Source organism: Heterodontus francisci, chromosome 34, assembly GCF_036365525.1.
Source record: "Heterodontus francisci isolate sHetFra1 chromosome 34, sHetFra1.hap1, whole genome shotgun sequence".
Taxonomy (NCBI): Eukaryota; Metazoa; Chordata; class Chondrichthyes; order Heterodontiformes; family Heterodontidae; genus Heterodontus; species Heterodontus francisci.
In genome coordinates this window covers 43,220,158-43,242,008 of record NC_090404.1, presented here as the reverse complement: position 1 = coordinate 43,242,008, position 21,851 = coordinate 43,220,158, and the positions used below count along the sequence as shown (strand labels likewise).

Here is a 21,851-nt window from a genome sequence, read left to right as displayed (position 1 = left end):
AGTTCATGCTCACTGCAGGATATTCATATTCAGTAACCAGTTTGTGCAGAGTTTTCAGAAATTATTTCAGACACACACTGCTGTATAAATGGAAGCAAGTTTCAAATTCCTATTGACAGATCAATGTTTTTGCTGCAGACCAGCGATTTGCCAGCTACTGATTCTGCATCATTAATTTTAAGTCATGTCAAATGAGCTGTGTCAGTTCTCAGGTGGTCTCTGCGAAGATATCCCATGAAGGCAAAAACAAACATTGGGAATTGGTCTGTGCATACACACAGCTCCTTTTTGGCCATTTACAGAAGATTGACACACTGAAGTAGTGAAGGAGTGTGCAGTTCCACCCACTTGCTTTCCTGTTTGAAATTCATTTCCACCAAGGTGGAAGAGTATAAAAAATAAAGGTGACTTAAAAAGGTAAAAAGAAAATCGCCGAGCAGCTTTGTGGTTGATCGATTTTTTAAAAAAACATAACTCACAGCTGCAATTTCTTTCAAAGCCGGTCTTTTAGTTCAGGTCGGAAGGGGAGAAGCCAATGGTGGATTTCCGAAACATCAATGTCGGAAATCTGCTATTTGATGGAAATTTCTCATCCCCGAGTTACTTGTGAACTCGCTGGTGTCTCAACAGATAGGATGAAGTAGTAAATCCCTTCCCACAGTCAGAACAAGTGAATGACCTATCCCTTGTGTGAACTCCCTGGTGTTTCTGAAGGTTGGAGGACTGAGTGAATCCCTTCCCACACTCTGTACAGGTGAACGGCCGCTCCCCAGTGTGAACTCCCTGGTGTTTCTGAAGGTTGGAGGAGTGAGTGAATCCCTTCCCACACTCTGTGTAGGTGAACGGCCTCTCCCCAGTGTGAACTCGCTGGTGCTTCAGCAGGGTGGATGAGTGAGTGAATCGTTTCCCACACTCTGAGCACGTGAATGGCCTCTCCCCAGCCTGAACTCGCTGGTGTGTCAGCAGGCCAGATAAAGTAGTGAATCCCCTCCAACACTCTGATCAGGTGAACAGCTTCTTCCCAGTGTGAACTCGCTGGTGTGTCAGAAGGTTGGATGCTTGAGTGAATCCCTTCGCACACTGAGAGCAGGTGAATGGCCTCTCCCCCATGTGAATGCGCTGGTCTGTCAGCAGGTCAGAAGTAGAAGTGAGTCCTTTCCCACATTCTGTGCAGTTGAATGGCTTCTCCGCTGTGTGAATTCGCTGGTGCTTCAGCAGATCAGAAGAAGTAGTGAATCCCTTCCCATACACTGAGCAAGTGAATGGCCTCTCCCCAGTGTGAACTCGCTGGTGTCTCAGAATGCTGGATGAAGTCGCGAATCCCATCCCACACTCTGAGCAGGTGAATGGCCTCTCCCCAGTGTGAACTCTCTGGTGTGTCAACAGCGTGGATAACTGAGTGAATCCCTTCCTACATTCCGTGCAGGTGAACAGCCTCTCCCCAGCGTGAATGCGCTGGTGTACAGTGAGATTGCCTAATCGTCTGAACCCAGTCCCGCATTGAGAGCACCTGAACGGTTTCCTGTCAGTGTCCACACATTGATGGGACATCAGTTCAGCGTTTATAGCATTTCCCACAGAATGGACATTTAAAAGGTCTCTCCCCAGTGTGAACTCGCTGATATGTCAGCAGGTAGGATGCTTGAGTGAATCCCTGCTCACATTCAGAGCAGGTGAACGGCCTCTCCAGAGTGTGACTGCATGGATGAGCTTCCAGCTCAACAGAATAATTGAATCCCTTTCCACAATCCCCATATTTACATGGTTTCTTCCCAGTGTGACTGCACTTGTGTCTTGACAGGCCAGATGATCGACTGAAACCTCGTCCACACACAGTTTCTCCCCGCTGTGTTCGCTGCTTTTTCCTCTCACATTCAAAATCCAGTAATATTTGGGTTACGATAAATTGGGCGACTCCTTCAGATCCTGATCTGACGTTTGATTTGCATTTCACAGCTGCAATTCCTCCCCTTCTAAAAGCCTGTGAAATTGATTTAAAACAGAAAAATAAGAGAGTGAGAGATCCCACAAAAGTTAAACTGACTAGCCTGTATTTGCTGGGCTTAACTTTGCACCCTTTCTTTGAACAAGGGTGTAACGTTTGCAATTCTCCAGTCCTCTGGCACCACCCCCGAGTCTAAGGAAGACTGAAAAGTTATGGCCAGTGCCTCTGCGACTTCCACTCTCACTTCCCTCAGTATCTTTGGATCATGAGTTCAGTAGAACATTTATAGCAATTCCCACAGAATGGACATTTAAAAGTCTCTCCCCAGTGTGAACTCGCTGATGTGTCAGCAGGTAGGATGCTTGAGTGAATCCCTGCTCACACTCGGTGCAGGTGAACAGCCTCTTCAGAGTGTGACTGCGTGGATGAGCTTCCAGCTCAACTGAATAATTGAATCCCTTTCCACAATCCCCATATTTACATGGTTTCTTCCCAGTGTGACTGCACTTGTGCTTCAACAGGCCAGATGATCGGCTGAAATCTCGTCCACACACAGAACAGGTGTACAGTTTCTCCCCACTGTGATCGCTGCTTTTTCTTTCCACGTTCAAAATCTGGTGATATTCAGGTTACGATAAATTGGGCGACTCCTTCAGATCCTGAACTGATGTTTTTTTGCATTTCACGACTGCAATTCATCTCCTTCTAAAACCCTGTGGAATGGATTTAAAACAGAAATAAAAGTGTGAGAGAACCCACAAGAACACAAAGGCAGGTTGTGAAATGGAGCTGAATGAATCTGGAACTTTTTGGGGATGGTACGATGAAAAAGTGACCATGAAAGCTGCTGTTTTGACGTACAACCCCAAGTGGTTCACTAATGTCCTTCAGGGAAGGGAACCTGCCACTCAGTCTGGACTTACACAAGACACGGCTCTCTATGGGAGGAGAGAGAGAGAGGGAGAGGTGGGAGGGACAGGGAGAGGAGAGGGATTTTATATATCTACAACTCGACCAGAACTTTGACAGAACCTCCCAAACCCTCAACTTCCATCATCTAGACGGACCAGCGGAGCAGGTGTATGTGAACACCAAGTTCCCCTCCAAGCCACACACCATCCTGACTTGTCTGACATCCAGTACTGGAAGAACAGAAATTTCATCCAATTAAATATTGGGAAGTCTGAAGCTTTTGTCTTCAGTTTCTGCTACAAACTCCACTCCCTAGCCACCAACTCTCAATCACCCTCCCTGGCAACTGTCAGAGGCTAAACCAGACCATTCATAATTTTGGTGTCATATTTGACTCTGAGATGAGCCTCCGACTGCATATCAGCACCATCACTCAGACCGCCTATTTCCACCTCAGTAACATCACCAGACTTCACCACTGTCTCAGCTCATCTGCCTCTGAAACTTACATCTATGTATTTGTTACCTCTCACCTTGACTATTCCAAAACACTCCTGGCCGGCCTCCCACATTCTACCCTCTGTAAACTTGTCATCATCCAAAACTCTGCTGCCTGTGTCCTTCCTCGAACCCAGTCCTGTTCACCCATCACCACTGTGCTCACTGACCTACACAGACTCCCAGTTAAGCAGCACCTCAATTTTGAAATCCTCATCCTTGCTTTCAAATCCCTCCATATCCTCACCCCTCAACTATCTCTATAATCTCCTCCAGCCCCACAACGTTCAGGGCTCATTTAATTCTGGCATCTTGAGCATCCCCGATTTTCATTACTCCACCACTGGTGACCGTGCCTTCAGCTGCCAAGGCCATAAGCTTTGGAAATCCCTCCCTGATCCTCTCCGTCAATCTACCTCACCTTCCATGCTCCAGACACTTCTTAAAACTTTTGGTCATCTGCCCTAATATATCCTCATGTGGCTCAGTGTCAAATGTTATTTATTTTATTTAGAGATACAGCACTGAAACAGGCCCTTCGGCCCACCGAGTCTGTGCTGACCAACAACCACCCATTTATACTAACCCTACAGTAATCCCATATTCCCTGTCACCTACCTACACTAGGGGCAATTTACAATGGCCAATTTACCTATCACTTGTAAGTCTTTGGCTGTGGGAGGAAACCGGAGTACCCAGCGAAAACCCACACAGTCACAGGGAGAACTTGCAAACTCCGCACAGGCAGTACCCATAATTGAACCCAGGTCCCTTGAGCTGTGAGGTCTGCAGTGCTAACCACTGCGCCACCCTGTTACTTTATAAAACTCCTGCGAAACACCTTGGAACATTTTATTGCATTAAAGGCGCTACATAAATACAAAGTTGATGTTAACTTGGACATTTATCACCATTCCTTCATCATCACTGGGTGAAAATCCTGTAACTCCTTCCCTAACACCATTGTGGAAGCACCTTCACCACACAGACTGCAGCGGTTCAAGATGAAGGCCCACCATCACCTTCTCAATGAGCAACTGGAGATTGGTAATATACGCATTCTGGCTACTGATGCCCATATCCCAGGAATGAAGTAACAACATGTGTCTATGTAAACTGAATTAAAAACCTCTACAGAAATATTTGTTACCGAAATAATACTCTTTTACATTGAGTGGTTGGTGTCTGTTTAGCAACTTCACCTCCCCTGGAATCGATTTCCCCTGACAACCTCACTATGAAAATTGTTGGACTCCACTGGGCTCAAAAGTATTCAGGTGTAAAGCCAGCAGTTGCTCCGCCATCTACACTCCAGCTCAAACTAATGGAACAAAAAAGACCAATAGAGACATTCGGGACTAACTTCCACATCCAACACCCACAGCGTTACAAACAGGATCTTAATTGGTCCGTCTGTGTTTCTTCACTCAGTTCTGTGAGCAATGTTTGCAATAAAACAAAAGCAAAATACTGCGGATGCTGGAAATCTGAAATAAAAGGAGAAAATACGGAAATATTCAGCAGGTCAGGCAGCATCTGTGAAGAGAGAAACAGAGTTAACATTTCAGGCGCATCGAGCCACTGCTGCCTGCAGCCTGGAACTCGGAGTGGGAGAAGGAGGAAGAATGAGGAGAGACAATATAGTCCAACACTCACAGCAAACTACAATCCAGCTATATTACCGGGACAGGGAGACAGAGTTTAGAAACACATCAGCAACACAACTCCAGTAAAAGATCCCAGGAGGAAAAGGGGGAGCAGTGTGTGTACCTGCCCTCATATACCCCTCCCCAGGCCTGTCAGTCAAACCCCCCCACTCCTCCCAGTCCACAGCTCAGCCGAGAAGCTTCCTGCACCTTGAGCCAGCCCTGCCCAGGTGTGGCCCAGTCCAAGTGCAGTCTTTGTGGAACCAGGGAGTGGGGGAGGGGGTCCTCCTGCCCTGTGCTGTGTCCCAAATGGTTCCTCCCTCCCTCTCCTCCCCCAGGCCCCTTTATAACTGAGCTCAGTTTCCTTTAAAATTTTCTCCTTTGATGTTACACTTTATTAATCTTTAATTCCTCCAAAATAGCTGGAAGTCTGGCGGCCGTTAACCCCGGGCCTGTCACCGGGAGAGGCTCCGCTGCTACCGCCCCGCTCAGTGCAAAGGCGGGACCGGGAGCTTCTTATTGGGGGTGTTGCGGCCTACACCGGGTGTTTCTGAAATTCGCCGCCGTTTACCGGCAACAGAGGAGATTCACACGGCAAATGCTCCAAACAAACTAAGCCAGACTGCGCATGCGCGCTCGGTTCATGACCTCTGACCTAAGAAGCCACCGTGATTGACGGCAGCTCGGGGCCAATAGCAGGAGGGGGCGGGACAGAAGTGCAGCGCGGCCCCGCCCCCTTTGCGCAAGCCCCGCCCACACGCGCTCCGAATTGTTGGAGGACCTGCAGCCCGAACAATCCTCCAGGCCGCTCCCGCTCTCCTTATTGGCCCGGAGCTGATGTCCATCAGCCGGGCGGACGGTGTGAGATGTGCATGCGCGGCCAGCACGGGCAGAGGCAGAGCGTGCGGTTCACTGAATCTCAGAATTGTTGCAGTGAAGGAGACCATTCGGCCCATCGTGTCCGCACCGGCTCTTTTAAAGAGCAATTCAGTCAATTCCATTCCCTCACCTTCTCCCCATAACCCTGCACATTCTTCTTTTCATCTTCCTGTCTAATTCCCTTTTGAATGCTTCAATTGAACCTGCCTCCACCACACTGTCAGGCAGTGCATTCCAGACCTTAACCATTTACGATGTGAAGTTTTTCCTCATGTCACTTTTGCTTCTCTTACCAAATACTTTTAAACTGTGCACTCTGGTTCTTGATTCTTTCACTAGTGGGAACAGTTTCTCCCTATCTACTCTGTCCAGACTCCTCTTGTTTTTGAACTCTGTCAAATCACCTCTCAGCCTTCGCTTCAATGCAACTTCACAACTGAAGTTCCTCATCCTTGCAACCATTTTTGTGATATTTTTCCCTACTCTCTCCAATGCCTGCACATCTTTCCGAAAGTGCCGCACCCAGAACTCGACACAATACACCAGCTGAGGGCAAACTAGTATCTTAAACAAGTTCAACATAAGCTCTAAAATAAAAGCAAAATACTGCAGATGCTGGAAATCTGAAATAAAATCAAGAAATGCTGGAAATACTCAGCAGGTCTGGCAGCATCTGTGGCGACAGAAGCAGAGTTCATGTTTCAGGTCAGTGACCCTTCATCAGAACTCAGAACAGGGTTCTGATGAAGGGTCACTGACCTGAAACGTTAACTCTGCTTCTCTATCCACAGATGTTGCCAGACCTGCTGAGTACTTCCAGAATTTCATGTTTTTATTTCAACATAACCTCCTTGCACTTGTACTCTATGCCTCTATTAATAAAGCCCAGGATACTGTATGCATTATTAACTGCTCTCTCAACCTGTCCTTCCACCTTCAATGACTTACGCACACATATACCCAGGTCCCTCTGCTCCTGCACCCCTTTAGAATTGTAACCTTTATTCTATATTCTCTCTCTCTCAGTGTTCTTCCTACCTAAATTCAGCACTTCGCACTTCTCTGCATTGACCTTCATCTGCCACCTGTCTGCCCATTCCACCAACTTGTCTATGTCCTTTTCGAGTTCTACACTATCCTCCTCACAGTTCACAATGCTTCCAAGTTTCATGTCATCTGCAAACTTTGAAATTGTGCCCTGTACACCAAGGTCTAGGTCATTAATATATATCTGGAAAGCAAGGGTTCCAACACTGATCCCTGGGGAACTCCACTACAAACCTCCCTCCAGCCTGAAAAACCCTTCAATGCTACTCTTTATTTCCTGACATGCAGCCAATTATCCATGTTGCTACTTTCCCTTTTATTCCATGAGCTAGAAGATTGCTTACAAGTCTGTTGTGTAGCACTGGTATCAAAGGCATTTTGAAAGTCCATGTACACCACATCAACACTTTGTTATTTCCTCAATAACTCCAGCATTAGTTAAACATGATTTTCCCTTAAGAAATCTGTGCTGGCTTTCTTTAATTAACCCACATTTGCCCATGTGACTGTTAATTTTCTCCCAAATTATTCTTTCTAGAAGTTTCCCCACCAGTGAAGTTAAACTGACTGGGCTGTACTTGCTGGGCTTACCTTTACACCCTTTTTTGAACAAGGGAGTAACATTTGCAATTGTCCAGTCCTCTGGCACCACTCCCAAGTCGAAGAGAGACTGAAAAATGATGGCCAGTGCCTCTGCAATTTCCAGCCTCACTTCCCTCAGTATCCTTGGTTGCATCTCATCTGGTCCTGATGCTTTATCCACTTTGAAGTACAGACAGCCTATCTAATATGTCCTTTTTAAAATCAATTTTAAACCCTTCTGGTGTTTGAATTACCTCCTCTTTCATTATTGCCTGGATTGCATCTTCTTCCTTGCTAAAGACAGATGCAAAGTTTTCATTTTATACCTTAGCTATGTCCCCTGCCTCCACGTGTAAGTTCTCTTATTGCTTCCCTAATCGGTCCCACACTTCTTTTCCTACCCTTTTACTGTTTATATGTTTGTCAAAAACTTTGGGATTCCCTTTAATGCCAGCTGTCAGTCTCTTTATATGCTCTCTCTTTGATTCTCTGATTTGCTTTTTCACTTCCCCTCTGGACATTATATTCAGCCTGGTTCTCAATAGTATTTTCTACCTGGCTTCTGTCAAAAGCACACTTTTTCTTCTGTATCATTATCTCTGCCTCTTTTGTCATGCAGGGAGCTCTGGATTTATTTACCCTACTCTTACCCTTGAGGGAATATATGTTGACTGTGCCCAATACATCAGTTCTTTGAAGGTAGCCCACTGTTCAGCTACCAGTTTTCCTGCCAACGTTTGAATCCAATTGATTTACCCCAGCTCCATTCTTACCCCATTGAAGTTGTCTTTCCCCCAGTTAATTATTCTTACTCTGGATTTTTCTTTGTCCTTTTCCATAGTCAGCGTAAATCTTATGATACAATGATCACTCTCCCCTACATGTTGTCCTATTGATACTTGATCCACTTGGCAATTCTCATTCCTAAGAACCAGGTCTCGCAGTACCTCCTTTCTCATTAGACGAGCAACATACTGCTGTAGAAAAGTTTCCTGAACACACTCCAGGAACTCTTGCCCCTCAATTCCCTTTACACTACTACTATCGCAGTCCATGTTTGGATAATTAAAGTCCACCATTATAACTAACCTATATTTTTTGCACCTCTCTGTAATTTCCTTGCAAATTTGTTCCTCCACGTCCTTCCCACTTGCTGGTGGCCGATAGACAACACCGAGCAATGTAAATGCACCTTTTTTGTTCCTTAGCTCTAGCCAAATTGATTCTGTCCACGACCCCTACAGGACATCTTTTTTTTTCCAACACTGCAATGCTCTCCTTAATCAATACTGCCATCCCTCCTCCCTTTTCCCTTTCTTTTATTTCCTAAGCACCTTGTATCCAGGAAGGTTTAACACCCAGTCCTGCCCTTCTTTGAGCCAGGTCTCTGTTGTAGATACATCATCATATTTCCACATGGCAATCTTATTAACCACACTCTGTGCATTCACATACATGCACATTAACCCTGATTTAGACTTTATTACTTTCTCCCTGACTCTGATCCCACCTAATAACTTACTATTCCCTACTCCAGTGCTACCTATCTCCCCCAGTATTCTGTGCACCTTGGTGTTCCTCTTTGATATTTCCTCCTGGTTCCCACACCAGTTTTGCTTTCCTCCAATCTGAGCTCCCTGTCAGGCTCCCATTCCTCTGCCAATCTAGTTTAAACCGTTCCCAACAGCACTAGCAAATCTTCTGCGAGGATAGTAGTCCCAGTCCTGTTAAGATGCAATCCGTCCACCTTGTACAGGTCCCACCTGCCCTAGAACTGGTCTCAGTGCCTCAGAAATCTGATGTCCTCCCTCCTGCACCAGTTCTCCAGCCACATGTTCAATCGCTCAGTTCTCCTATTCCGATGTATACTTGCACATGGGACTGGGAGTAATCCTTTGTATTCCCCCTTCCTACCTATGTTATTGGTGCCAACATGGACCACGACCGCTGGCTGTTCACCTTCCACCAGGGAGGCAACACACGATCCTGGAGTCTCGTCTATGGACACAGAAACACCTGCCTGTTCCCCTTACTAATGAATCCCCTACCACTACTGCTCTTCCACTCTTCCTGCTCCCCTCCTGTGCAGCTGAGCCACCTGTGGTGACACAAACCTGGCTCTGTCTGCACTCCTCTGAGGAACCATCACCCTTACCAGTATCCAAAATGGAAAACCGATTAGCGAGTGAGATCATCTCAGGGGACTCCTGCACTACTTTCCTGGTTCCCTCAGACAGTCTGGCGGTCACCCATTCCCTCTCTGCCTACATGCTCCTAACCTGTGGTGTGACCACCTCCCTAAACCTGCTATCCATGTAGTTATCTGCCTTGTGGATGCACCACAGAGACTCCAGCCACCACTCGAGATCCAAAACCTAGAGCTCAAGCTTGTGCACCCAGTGACACTTCCTGCAGATGTGTTTGTCCAGGACACATGGTGCATCATGTCACATCTCACACGCTGTGCACTGCACTAAGCCGAGCTGCCCTGCCATACCCTAAATGTGCAGACTATTTATGATTAGTAGACTATCTGACCAGTTACTCACCAACCAGCTCCTTCCACTGCACAGAAACAAGAAACAAATACTGGAGGAGGGAAGAAGTAGAAAAAAGGAGCACCTCCTCTTCCCTTCACTGAACTCACCATTCAGCAAACACATACCTCCATGCTCTGTTTACATTCTGTACTCCTTATCAATCTTTTAGTCATCCTTTGCTGTTTTTCTGCATCCTGTCCAAAATTCTGCATGTGCAATTATATGCTTTTCCTTTAATTTTCAGACCATCTTTAACTTTTTTAGGAAAGCATGGATAGTAGGTCCTCCCCTCTCCGAACATTGTTCATTCTGAGAATCCCAGAGTGATGAGCTGGGACATCCTGTCTCAAAACACATCCCACTCTGTTCATACTGAGAATCCCAGGGTGAAGAGCTGGGACATCCGGTTTCAAAACACATCCCACCCTGTTCATACTGAGAATCCCAGGGTGGAGAGCTGGGACATCCTGTCTCAAAACACATCCCACTCTGTTCATACTGAGAATCCCAGGGGGAAGAGCTGGGACATCCGGTTTCAAAACACATCCCACCCTGTTCATACTGAGAATCCCAGAGTGAAGAGCTGGGACATCCTGTCTCAAAACACATCACACCCTGTTCATACCGAGAATCCCAGAGTGATGAGCTGGGACATCCTGTCTCAAAACACATCCCACTCTCTTCATACTGAGAATCCCAGGGTGAAGAGCTGGGACATCCGGTCTCAAAACACATCCCACCCTGTTCATACTGAGAATCCCAGAGTGAAGAGCTGGGACATCCTGTCTCAAAACACATCCCACTCTGTTCATACTGAGAATCCCAGGGTGGAGAGCTGGGACATCCTGTCTCAAAACACATCCCACCCTGTTCATACTGAGAATCCCAGAGTGGAGAGCTGGGACGTCCTGTCTCAAAACACATCCCACTCTGTTCATACTGAGAATCCCAGAGTGAAGAGATGGGACATCCTGTCTCAAAACACATCCCACTCTGTTCATACTGAGAATCCCAGGGTAGAGAGCTGGGACATCCTGTCTCAAAACACATTCCACCCTGTTCATACTTAGAATACCAGAGTGAAGAGCTGGGACATCCTGTCTCAAAACACATCCCACCCTGTTCATACTGAGAATCCCAGAGTGGAGAGCTGGGACATCCTGTCTCAAAACACATCACACTCTGTTCATACTGAGAATTCCAGAGTGGATAGCTGGGACATCCTGTCCCAAGACACATCCCACTCTGTTCATACTGAGAATCCCAGAGTGAAGAGCTAAGGGCATCCTGTCTCAAAACACATCCCACCCTGTTCATACTGAGAATCCCAGAGTGAAGAACAGGGGCACCCTGTCTCAAAACGCATCCCACCCTGTTCATACTGAGAATCCCAGAGTGAAGAGCTGGGACATCCTGTCTCAAAACACATCCCACCCTGTTCATACTGAGAATCCCAGAGTGGAGAGCTGGGACGTCCTGTCTCAAAACACATCCCACTCTGTTCATACTGAGAATCCCAGGGTGGAGAGCTGGGCTGGCTCAAGGTGCAGGATGCTGCTAGGCTGAACTGTGGACTGGGAGGAGTGGGGGGTTTGACTGACAGGCCTGGGGAGGGGGGATATCAGGGCAGGTACACACACTGCTCCCCCTTTTCCTCCTGGGATCTTTTACTGGAGTCGTGTTGCTTAGTGTTTCTAAACTCTGTCTCCCTATCCCGGTAATGTCGGTGGATTGCAGGTTGCTGTGAGTGTTGGACTATATTGTCTCTCCTCATTCTTCCTCCTACTCCCACTCCGAGTTCCAGGCTCCCCTTTCATCTGCGAAAGATGATCGACATGCAGCAAACAAGCCATTTGGCGGGGAGGGGGGAATCTTCTCTTGGTTCACCTTTGCTGATGGCTGCAAAACCCAATCGTTGAGACGCAGGCTCTGCCACAAGTGCTGCACATGAAGCTGCCAAGTGATGCTGTGAGTTGTTGTGTTTGGCATTGGCGTCTGTTGCCAAGCTGCTGCAGCAACTGGTCATCGTGGTATTGCACACCAGTCCACAGGATGTGTTGCCATTTCCCTCTTTTGTCAGTTAGTGACTCCCAAGTGCGATAGTCGACATTTAAGGCCTTCAGGTCACACTTGCAAGCCTCCTTGAAGGGGAGCTTTGGGCGCCCACTGGTCGTCTGGCCCCGGCTACCTTGGTCCTTGGGTTTGTAACCATCCTCCATCTTGTGGACTTGTCTGATCCACCAAAGCCACCTCTGTTTGATTAGTGCCAACACACTTGGGAGCTCTGCCTTTGAGAGGACTGCCACATTTGTGATTTTGTGCTGCCAGGATATACCCATAATGGGCCAAAGACAGCAAAGATGGACATTATTGAGCTACTTTTTCTGGTTGCTGTCAATCACACATGTTTCATAACCATACAGCAAGGTGTTGAGAACACAGACCTTTTTAACTATTCGCTTGGTCCTAATGGTCAGCATGATGTTATCCCATGCACCTTTCACAAGTTGGCCAAAAGTGGTAGTTTCTTTCCCTCTGTGTGTGTCAAGCTCTGCAATCACGAGACAATTTATTTCTCACCGTGGAACCAAGGTAGCAGAATTTGCTAATCACTTTCAGTTAGGTGTTATTTGTGTGATCAAGGCTGGAGTTTCAACAGCTTGTATCATGACCATGGTTTTCTTGATGCTTATAGTCAAGGAGAACACGTTTACAGGCATGAGAAAGACAGTCCATGAGGCTTTGTAGCTGAGTTTCTGTGTGAACGACTAGTATAGCATCATCAGCATAGAGGAGTTCTCTGATCAGGACGTGACGTGTTTTTGTCTTTGTTTTCAGCCTTGAAATATGTGGATAGGCTGAGAGCCAGGGAGGTGCAGTGGTAAAGTTGCAGGAAGAGATAGAGAGGGTGAAATATACAGGTTACATCGGGTGCTCTGGAACAGCGGTTCTCAACCTTTGTGTTTCTGAGGCCCCCTCCAACTCCACCTTGTTGTAAAAATTTCTCAAACCCCCTAAAACACAAGACTTGTTTCTTTAGGTAACAATGAGCAACACAGAGAATCTTATTTATTTATTATTATTCCCCTCTGAAGAAAGCTCTTGTCCAAGGATTCCTCATGTCAAAACACACATACTCTGATATCAAAGCCAAATACTGCGGATGCTGGAAATCTGAAATAAAAACAAGAGATGCTGGAACTACTCAGCAGGTCTGGCAGCATCTGTGGAAAGAGAAGCAGAGTTAACGTTTCGGGTCAGTGACCCTTCTTAGGAATTATTATTATGGTCCTCATCAACCCTCTGTGATGTCTTCAAAAACTCCAGCAAGTTAGCTGAACATGATTTTCCCTTAACAAATCCATGCTGGCCTTCCTTAATCAACCCACAGACTGAGTTAAGTGACATATTGAGTATTCTGGAAGGGAGCAAATCATTACAAAGAGACATTGATAGACTTAGCGAGTGGAGAAAACAGTGACAGCAGGAGGTCAATGTGGGGAAGTGTGAGGTTATTAACATTAGAGTCATGTATGGAACAGAGGAGACCATTCAGCCCATCAAGTCCATGAAAGTTCTCCACACAGTAATCCAGTCAGTCCTACTCCCCTGCTTGACCCCTGTAGTCCTGCAAGTTTATTTCCTTCAAGTGACCATCCAATTTCCTCTTGAAATCAGTGATTGTCTCTGCTTCCACCACCCTCATGGGCAGCGAATTCCAGATCAGTTACTGCCCGCTGCATAAAAAAGTGCTTCCATATATTCCCTCTGCATCTCTTGCCCAAAACTTTCAATCTGTGTCCACTAATCCTTGTACCATTAGTTAATGGGAACAGTTTTCCTTGTCTAACTTATCCATGCCTGTCATAATCTTTTACACTTCGATTAAATCTCCCCTCAATCTCCTTTGTGTGAAAGAGAACAACCCCAGCTTTTACAACCTCACCTTGTAACTAAAATCTCCCTCCCTGGAACCATTGTTGTAACTTAGATCTAAGGAAGATGAATCAGAATATTTTCTAAATGATTAAAAGTTAGGAACTGTGAAGGGACAGAGAGATTTAGGGTTTCACGCACAGAAATCACGAAAAACTACTGGACTGGGAGAAAAGGGAGTTAAAATGTCTCATGGAATGTTTGCCTTTATCTGAAGGGTGAAAGCAATGCTGCAGTTATATGCAACTCTGGTTACACATCATCTGAAGTGAGGTAAATAAAAGCAAAATACTGCAGATGCTGGAAATCTGAAATAAAAACAAGAAATGCTGGAAATACTCAGTAGGTCTGGCAGCTTCTGTGGAGAGAGAAGCAGAGTTAATGTTTCAGGTCACTGACCTTTCATCAGAACTGACAAATGTTAGAAATGTAAAAGGTTTTAAGCTAGTAAAACGGGGATGGGGCAAGAGATAACAAAAGATGTGTTTTTCTGGACAAGATCACAGAGAATAACTGACCAGAAGTTCATGGAACAAAGGCAAACGGTATGTTAATGGCGTGATGAAAGACAAAACGTGTGAGGTGTTCAGTTCTGGGCAGCACATCTCAGGAAGGATATATCAGCTGTGCAGGAGGTACACTGCACATTCACCAGAATGATATCAGGACTAAAAGGGTTAAATTGTGAGGACAGATCATATAGACTGGGCTTGTATTTCATTGACTATGAAGATTAAGGGGTGATGTAATTCATGTAATAAAGAAGATTAAAGGTTTTAAGAGGGTCGATAAAGAAAAATGATTTCCTCTGTTGGTGGAATGCAGAATAAGATGGCACAACATTAAAATTAGAGCTGGGCCATTCAGGGGTGCTGTCAGGGAGCACTTCTTCACACAAAGGATAGTGAAATCTGGAACAATGTCCCGCCAAAAAGCTGCTATGGATGGGGAGAAAATGAAAATGTCAAAATTTGAGAGTGACATATTTTTATTAGGTAAGGTTACAGGGATATGTAATCAACACTGGTAAAGGTAGTTGTGATATGGATCAGTCATGATATAACTGAATCGAGGAACAGGCTTGAGGGGCTGAATTGCCTCCTCCCACTCATGTGTTCCTCTGTTTTACAGGATCACTGGGACTGATTCCCTGAGGCTCCTCTCATAATACCGAGACCGTCTACTCCTGACCATTATGGAGCAAGGGTTTTCAGGGTGGTCTAGACAGGACAACAATCTCCCCTTCATAGACACATGATCCTGACTGTGAGGTGACAGTGCGTCTGGGAGAACGATGGGTGGACACAGTGTTTGTTGTTATTTTAATGATAATCTGAACCACAAGAAACAAACTACCCTGAGGAGTGAAATAAGGCTCGTTGGCTCCTGTTATCTGGGCTGTTTGAGCTGGACAAGTCCTGACCCAGCACTAACAGGACAGTATAAGTCCACTGGGAGATGACATAAGGCTGAATTCAGACTCAAATACATCACTTTCATGAAATAATTAGTTGAGAAAGGGTTCATTAATAACCTTGTAGTAAAGAAGCCTCGAGGGGAGTGTAACCATTATATGGTCGAATTTTATATTGAGTTTTAAAGTAATTTAGTTTGGGACAATACTGGGGTCTTATGTCTAAACAAAGCAAACTTTGCAGGATGAGGGGTGAGTTGGCTAAAGTAGATTGGGACACTACATCAAAAAATATGATGGTTGATAAGCAATGGCTTGCATTTTAAGAATTAATACATAATTTGTAACAGATGTACATTCCTTTAAGTCACAAAAATCCCATAGAAAAAGTGGTCCAACCATGGAGAACAAGAGGAGTTAGAGGTAGAATTAGATTGAAGGAAGAGACTTATAATGATCCCCAAAAAAGTGGTATGCCTGAGGATTGGATGGATTTTCGAATTCTGCAAAGGAGTATCAAGAATTTAATAAGGGAAAAAATCTGAGTGCAGATTAACAAGAGAGATAAAAACAGATTGTAAATGTTTCTATACCTATAGAAATAGGAAGAGATTAGAGAAAGGAAATGTGGGCCCATTGGAGAGAGAGAGACAGTTGAAATTAAAATGGGGAACAGGGAAATGGCAGAGACATTAAACAAATGATTTGTATCTGTCTTCATGGTAGAAAACACAAAAACATTCCAGAAATAGGAAACCAAGTGTCTAGTGAAAATGAGGAACTGAAAGAAATCAGTATAAGTAAAGAAATAGGAATGGAAAAATTAAAGGGACTAAGTGGCAACAATTCCCCTGGATCTGACAACCTTCATCATCAGGTTTTAAAAGAGGTAGCTGCAGAAATAGTGGATGCATTGGTTTTGATCTTCCAGAATTCCATAGATTCTAGAGCAGTTCCCAAGGACTGAAAGGGAGCAAAAAGAACCTTGCTATTCAAGAAAGCAGAAAGAGAGAAAATGGGGAACTATCAGCCAATTAGCCTCACATCAGTTGTAGGCAAAATGTTAGAATGTATTATTCGGGGAAATGGTAACAGGACACTTAGAAAATCATAATATGATTAAGCAGAGACAACATGGACTTGTGAAAGAGAAATCACGTTTAACAAATCTTGTAGTTTCTTGAGGATGTAACTAGTCAGGTGAATAAGGTGGAAGCAGTAGTTTATTTGGATTTTTAAGAAGCAAGAAGCATTTGATAACGTGCCACACCAGAGGTTATTACACAGTTGGGACTCATGGGATTGAGTTAATATATTAGCACGGATTGAGATTGGTTAATGGACAGAAAGCAGACAGTAGGAATAAATGGGTTATTTTCAAGTGGGCAAGCTGTAACTAGTTGGGTATAGTAAGGATCAGTGCTTGGGCTTCAGCTATTTACAATCTATAGAAATGGCTCAGATGAAGGGATTGAGTGTAATGTATGCAGGTTTGCTGATGATACAAAGTTAGGTGGGAAAGCAAGAAATGAGGAAGACAGAAAGAAGCTTCAGAGGGATACAGACAGGTTGGGTGGGTGAGTGGGTAAGAACATGGCAGATGGATTACAATACGGTGAAATGTGAAGTTATCCACTTTGATAAGAAAAATTTAAAAAAAACAATTTTTAAAATGTATGTTGAGAAACTGAGAAATGTTTGCATTGAGACCAAGGTGGGAGTAATGCACTGTTAATTCAGTCCCACTGCTTCACAGGTCACAGCGTATTAGTAAAGTTTCCCACCTACTGGAAATTAGCCAAATTAAACACTTTATTTATCCCCTAGAATAAAGCACACCAAACCAGATTTCTTCGAACAACAACAAAATTAACTATTTATTAATAAACTAAATCTTAAACAATAACGGGATGAATCAATGCATATATATATATATAAAAACTTCTTATTCTTCCCAAGCCAAATGCACACACACATATATTCAAAAACCAGTTAACTGGGGAGAAAGAGTTTTTGGTGTTCAACTGTTTCTTCGGAATAATAAAATCGTTGGTGGTCTGGTAGGATATTTCCGAATCGGTGAGGCGGCCCAGAGTTGAAAAGTCAGAAGTCACTCAAAGGTTCTCCAGGCAAGTTTGTTGAGCAGTCTGTGATGAGTAGACGGTCAAGGCAATTCGTCTACAGCAGGCATCACACAGATCTTTCAGCAAAAGGTGCAGCAACAGGTCTACTTAAATTTTAAAGTAGCAGTCCAGCAATAGTAGCTTTCTTGAGATTTCAGGATCTCCCAAAAAGCACATGAGTAACAGGAATCACTCTTGAGACAGAGATTTTTCAGAGACTGGAGGCAATAGGAATTTGCTACCTTTAACAATGCAGGGCTTCCTCTCAGCAAAGGAGCCTTTCTCCACAGACAGTAGCAACTCCTCTTTCTCTGGGTCTTTTCCTCTCCAGGCAGAACACAGACATAACTCAAATGTGGAATTTTGTTCTACAGGAGATGCCTTCTTTTCAGGGAGAGGTCTTTTTCTAGTCTGCCAAAAAACACAAGTCCCAGCCAGTTTGTTCTGCCTCCTGCCTGCCCAGCACTGATCTTTCACAAAGCAAAGTGAAATTGAACTCTTAACAATGTCACGTGACCTATCATTTTCCTTGCTGTTGTTGCTTGGAAACAAGTTGCCTTGGAGACTGTTCCCCACCCAGTTCAGCATTCAATTTTCTCAGTCTTGCAAAACACAGAACTCCAAGTTTTTTCCTTTGTTAAAAGCAAAGTACACATGTAACAGTGTCCTTGTACATGAATCACAGGAAGCTAACATAGAAGTACAGCGAGCAATTAGGAAAGCAAATAGTATGTTAGCTTTCGTTACAAAGGGATTGGGGTAGAAGAGTAAAGAAGTCTTACTACAATTATACAGGACATTGGTGAGGCCCCACCTGGAGCAGTGTGTGCAATTTTGGTCTCCTTACCTAAGGAAGGACATACCACCATTGAGGGAATGCAATGAAGGTTCACTAGTCTGGTTCCTGGGATTGTTCTATTTATTCATGGTCTGTGGGTGTTAGTGAAATGGCCAGCATTTATTGCCTATCCCTAATTGCCCCTGAGAAGGTGGTGCTGAGCTACTTCCTTGAATATAACTGAGTGTCTAGCTCAGCCATTTCATCGTGGGTCTGGAGTCAGACCAGATCGGGTAAGGACGGCAGATTTCCTTCCCTGAAGGAAATTAGTGAACCAGGTGGATTTTTAGGACAATCCGTAGTTTCATGGTCACCAATATTGATCCTCGCTTTTTAATTGCAGTGGTGGGATTTGAATTCATGTCTCAGCATCATTAGTCCAGGCCTCTGGATTACTAGTTCAGTAACAGAACCACTTTTGTACAGCACCCCCCACTCTGCTCCATCTCCTGCTATGAGGAGAGATTGAGTAGATTAGGCCTATATTCCCTGGGGTTTAGAAGAAGGAGATGTGATCTGACTGAAACATAAATCCTTAAGGGACTTGGCAGGGTCGATGCTGAGAAAATGTTTCCCCTGTCTGGGCAATCTAGAACACCGGGTCACTGTCTCAGGATAAGGGATCAGACATTTAGGACTGAAATGAGGAGAAATTTCTTCACTGAAAGGGTTGTGAATCTTTGGAATTGTCTTCCCCAGGGAGCTGTGGATGCTCAGTCATTGAGTATATTTAAGACAGAGATTGATAGATTTTTGGGTACTAAGGGAATTAAGGGATATGGGGATAGTGCGGGAAGGTGGAGTTGAGAAGATCAGCCATGATCTTGGTGAATGGCAGAGCAGGTTCGAAGGGCCAAATGGCCTCCTCCAGCTCCTATTTCTTATGTTCATTAAACCTCAGTCTGGTTCCTCTCGAGCTGCTGAGTGAGTGAATTAAATCTTTCTTGACAAATCACCAAGAAACCAGACTACAATTCATGCCCAAAACATCATTTATTGGTCACAAATCACACCTTAATTAAATCTGGACACACAGACACTTTATAAACATGTATAAACACATTTAAATGTAATCAGAGCTATCCAGCAGTTCAGCACTAATAGGGAGAGTATTTCACAAAACAAGTAACAAAGATTAACCAGACGATCCAGTGATTGACTGTAAATCAACACTAATGGATGCTGAGTATTAATTACAGCAGGGACCGGAGTCTGAGCTTATAAGTTGGTGAGTTTACTTGAAGAGCAATTCCTTCACTATCTGACATGTTAACAGTTGTGAACAGCCTGTCTGTCCAACAATTCCAGTTTATGAGTACTTAGAAACACACAGAGCTTAAACAGCCTCATTCTTGAGCTAAAGAACAGACTTTTTCCTGTCAATATAGAGTTACAGGATTGGCCTGTGATCTGTTTATTGTTCATCTTTTGTTCAGTACATTGACTGAGTGGATTTAAATTGAAAATGAGGTTTGAAGACATGATGGTCTATTCACACATGAATGAGAGATGCTGTGGGGCAGACGCTCAGTCCAAGAGGAGCAACTGACATCAGAAATAAACCCCAACTGTCAGAATGAACATGGTTCAGTCTGGATATGATTAACAGCAGCAACAGCAGAATCCAACCCCTGTAATTATCTGTGAACTCGCTGGTGTCTCAGCAGATAGGATGGCAGAGTGAATCCGTTCATGTACACGGAGCGAATGAATGACCTCTCCCCAATGTGAATGAACTGGTGTGTCACCAGGTGGGATGACTGAGTAAATCTCTTCCCACATACGGAGCAGGTGAATGGCCTCTCCCCAGTGTGAACTCGCTGGTGCGTCAGCTGAGCAGTTGAATCAGCAAATCCCTTCCCACACTCAGAGCAGGTGAATGACCTCTCACCAGTGTGAAATCGCGTGTGTTTCACCAGCTGGGATGAAGTAGTGAATCCCTTCTCACACTCGGAGCAGGTGAATGGCCTCTCCCCAGTGTGAATTCGCTGGTGTATCAGCAGGGTGGATGAATGAGTGAAACCCTTCCCACAATCAGAGCAGGTGACTGGCCTGTCCCCAGTGTGAATTCGTTGGTGTGTCAACAGGTTCCCTGACAGAGAGAATCTCTTCCCACACTCAGAGCAGGTGAATGGCCTCTCCCCAGTGTGAACTCGCTGGTGTCTCAGTAGGGCGGATGAACGAATGAATCCCTTTCCACAATCATTGCAGGTGAATGGCCTCTCCCCAGTGTGAACTCGTTGGTGTGTCAGTAGGGCGCATAAATGAATGTATCCCTTCCCACACTCAGTGCAGGTGAACGGCTTCTCCCCAGTGTGAATTCGCTGGTGTGTCTGCAGGTTTGATAACTGAGTGAATCCCTTCCCACACTCAGTGCAGATGAATGGCCTCTCCCCAGTGTGAACTCGTTGGTGTGCGAGTAGGGAGGATGACTGAGTGAATCCCTTCCCACACTCAGTGCAGATGAACGGCCTCCCCTCAGTTTGACTGTGTTGATGAGTTTCCAGCTCAGACGTGTAATTTAATTCTTTCTCACGGTCCCCACATATCCACAGCTTCTCCCCAGTGTTACTACACTTGTGTATCGACAGGCCAGATGCTTGGATGAAGCCTCGTCCACACACAGAACACGTGTACGGTTTCTCCACACTTTTTGCTTCCATGATCAAAGGCCGATGATATTCAGATCCTGATGAATCGAGTGACTGTCACATCTTGAGGTGATGTTTGATTTTCCCGTCTGCAAATCCTCCCTTTCTAATACCCTGTAACATGAAGTTACAACAGGAAAAAGGGAGTGAGAGAGAACCCACAAAAACACAAAGACAAGTTGTGAAATTGAGCTGAATGAATCTGGTAATTTGTGGGACCAGAACAGAGAGTGGGCGGGGCTTCAGGGACCCAGTGACCAGGAGAGAAAATCATTGACTCATTAATTTTATTCTCACTCTGCACACAGGGGCTGGAGAACTGAACCCAGCCACAGTAGAGGGAGGGAGAAAACTGGCAGAGGAGGAAAGAGATGGTGCAGATGTTGCCATGGGTTTGGATTTCAGCACAGGGAGGAGGAAGAGTGTGTGGGACTGCGATTTACAGCTTTGGGGAAACAAGAGGAATAAAATGTTCCATAGGATCTCGAATTGTCTGTTCTGAATTTCTATCCTGTACTGACTGTGATGACTTTTATTACCTCCTTTTACAGGGTATTAGGAGAGTATTTACACACATTGATTTGATGCTCACTCTGCACACAAGGGCTTTCGCACCATCTCCCCTGAAGGTGCTGGGGTTTACTGTTTACATCCCACTGAACTGTAAGAAAGAATATCTTATTAGATGATATTAAAGATCGTATTATATTATAATAATATAACGAGAGGCCATTCACCTGCTCCGTCTGTGGGAAGGAATTTAATCGATATCCAAAATGCTGAGACACCAGTGAGTTCACAAGTGACTGTAGCTGTTGCATTCTGTAATTATTGCTGCTG

At 44.9% G+C, this 21,851-nt stretch overlaps 3 protein-coding genes across 3 annotated transcripts; all 3 read right to left on the bottom strand.

Annotated features, from left to right (window-relative positions):
* Positions 1–600: 600 nt before the first annotated feature.
* Positions 601–1,551, bottom strand: LOC137348860 (zinc finger protein 436-like). Its single transcript, XM_068014093.1, has 2 exons — positions 1,033–1,551; positions 601–873 (listed from the first exon to the last, which is right to left on the bottom strand). Exons 1-2 carry the CDS (start codon positions 1,549–1,551, stop codon positions 601–603), a joined length of 792 nt encoding a protein of 263 aa, XP_067870194.1.
* A 4-nt stretch (positions 1,552–1,555) lies between these two features.
* LOC137348859 (zinc finger protein 239-like) lies at positions 1,556–3,730 on the bottom strand. The gene is made up of 3 exons (XM_068014091.1): positions 3,692–3,730; positions 2,245–2,559; positions 1,556–1,867 (listed from the first exon to the last, which is right to left on the bottom strand). The coding sequence occupies exons 1-3, from the start codon at positions 3,728–3,730 to the stop codon at positions 1,556–1,558; spliced, it is 666 nt and encodes a 221-aa protein (XP_067870192.1).
* Positions 3,731–19,997: 16,267 nt separating this feature from the next.
* LOC137348858 (zinc finger protein 432-like) lies at positions 19,998–21,023 on the bottom strand. The gene is made up of 2 exons (XM_068014090.1): positions 20,917–21,023; positions 19,998–20,832 (listed from the first exon to the last, which is right to left on the bottom strand). Exons 1-2 carry the CDS (start codon positions 21,021–21,023, stop codon positions 19,998–20,000), a joined length of 942 nt encoding a protein of 313 aa, XP_067870191.1.
* Between the last annotated feature and the right edge of the window lie 828 nt (positions 21,024–21,851).

What these genes read in the sequence shown, in the direction of transcription:
- LOC137348860 (XM_068014093.1), bottom strand. Translation starts at nt 1,551, where the DNA reads ATGTCCCATCAATGTGTGGACACTGACAGGAAACCGTTCAGGTGCTCT. An exon ending in ACCTTCTGACACACCAGCGA is followed by an intron (nt 874 to 1,032) that starts GTTCACACTGGG and finishes ACCCTGCTGAAG; the next exon opens with CACCAGCGAGTTCACACTGG.
- LOC137348859 (XM_068014091.1), bottom strand. Translation starts at nt 3,730, where the DNA reads ATGGCCTTGGCAGCTGAAGGCACGGTCACCAGTGGTGGA. An exon ending in GCACGGTCACCAGTGGTGGA is followed by an intron (nt 2,560 to 3,691) that starts GTAATGAAAATC and finishes GAATATCACCAG; the next exon opens with ATTTTGAACGTGGAAAGAAA. An exon ending in GACTTTTAAATGTCCATTCT is followed by an intron (nt 1,868 to 2,244) that starts GTGGGAATTGCT and finishes TTTGAATGTGAG; the next exon opens with AGGAAAAAGCAGCGAACACA.
- LOC137348858 (XM_068014090.1), bottom strand. Translation starts at nt 21,023, where the DNA reads ATGGAAGCAAAAAGTGTGGAGAAACCGTACACGTGTTCTGTGTGTGGA. An exon ending in TGTAGTAACACTGGGGAGAA is followed by an intron (nt 20,833 to 20,916) that starts GCTGTGGATATG and finishes AACTGAGGGGAG; the next exon opens with GCCGTTCATCTGCACTGAGT.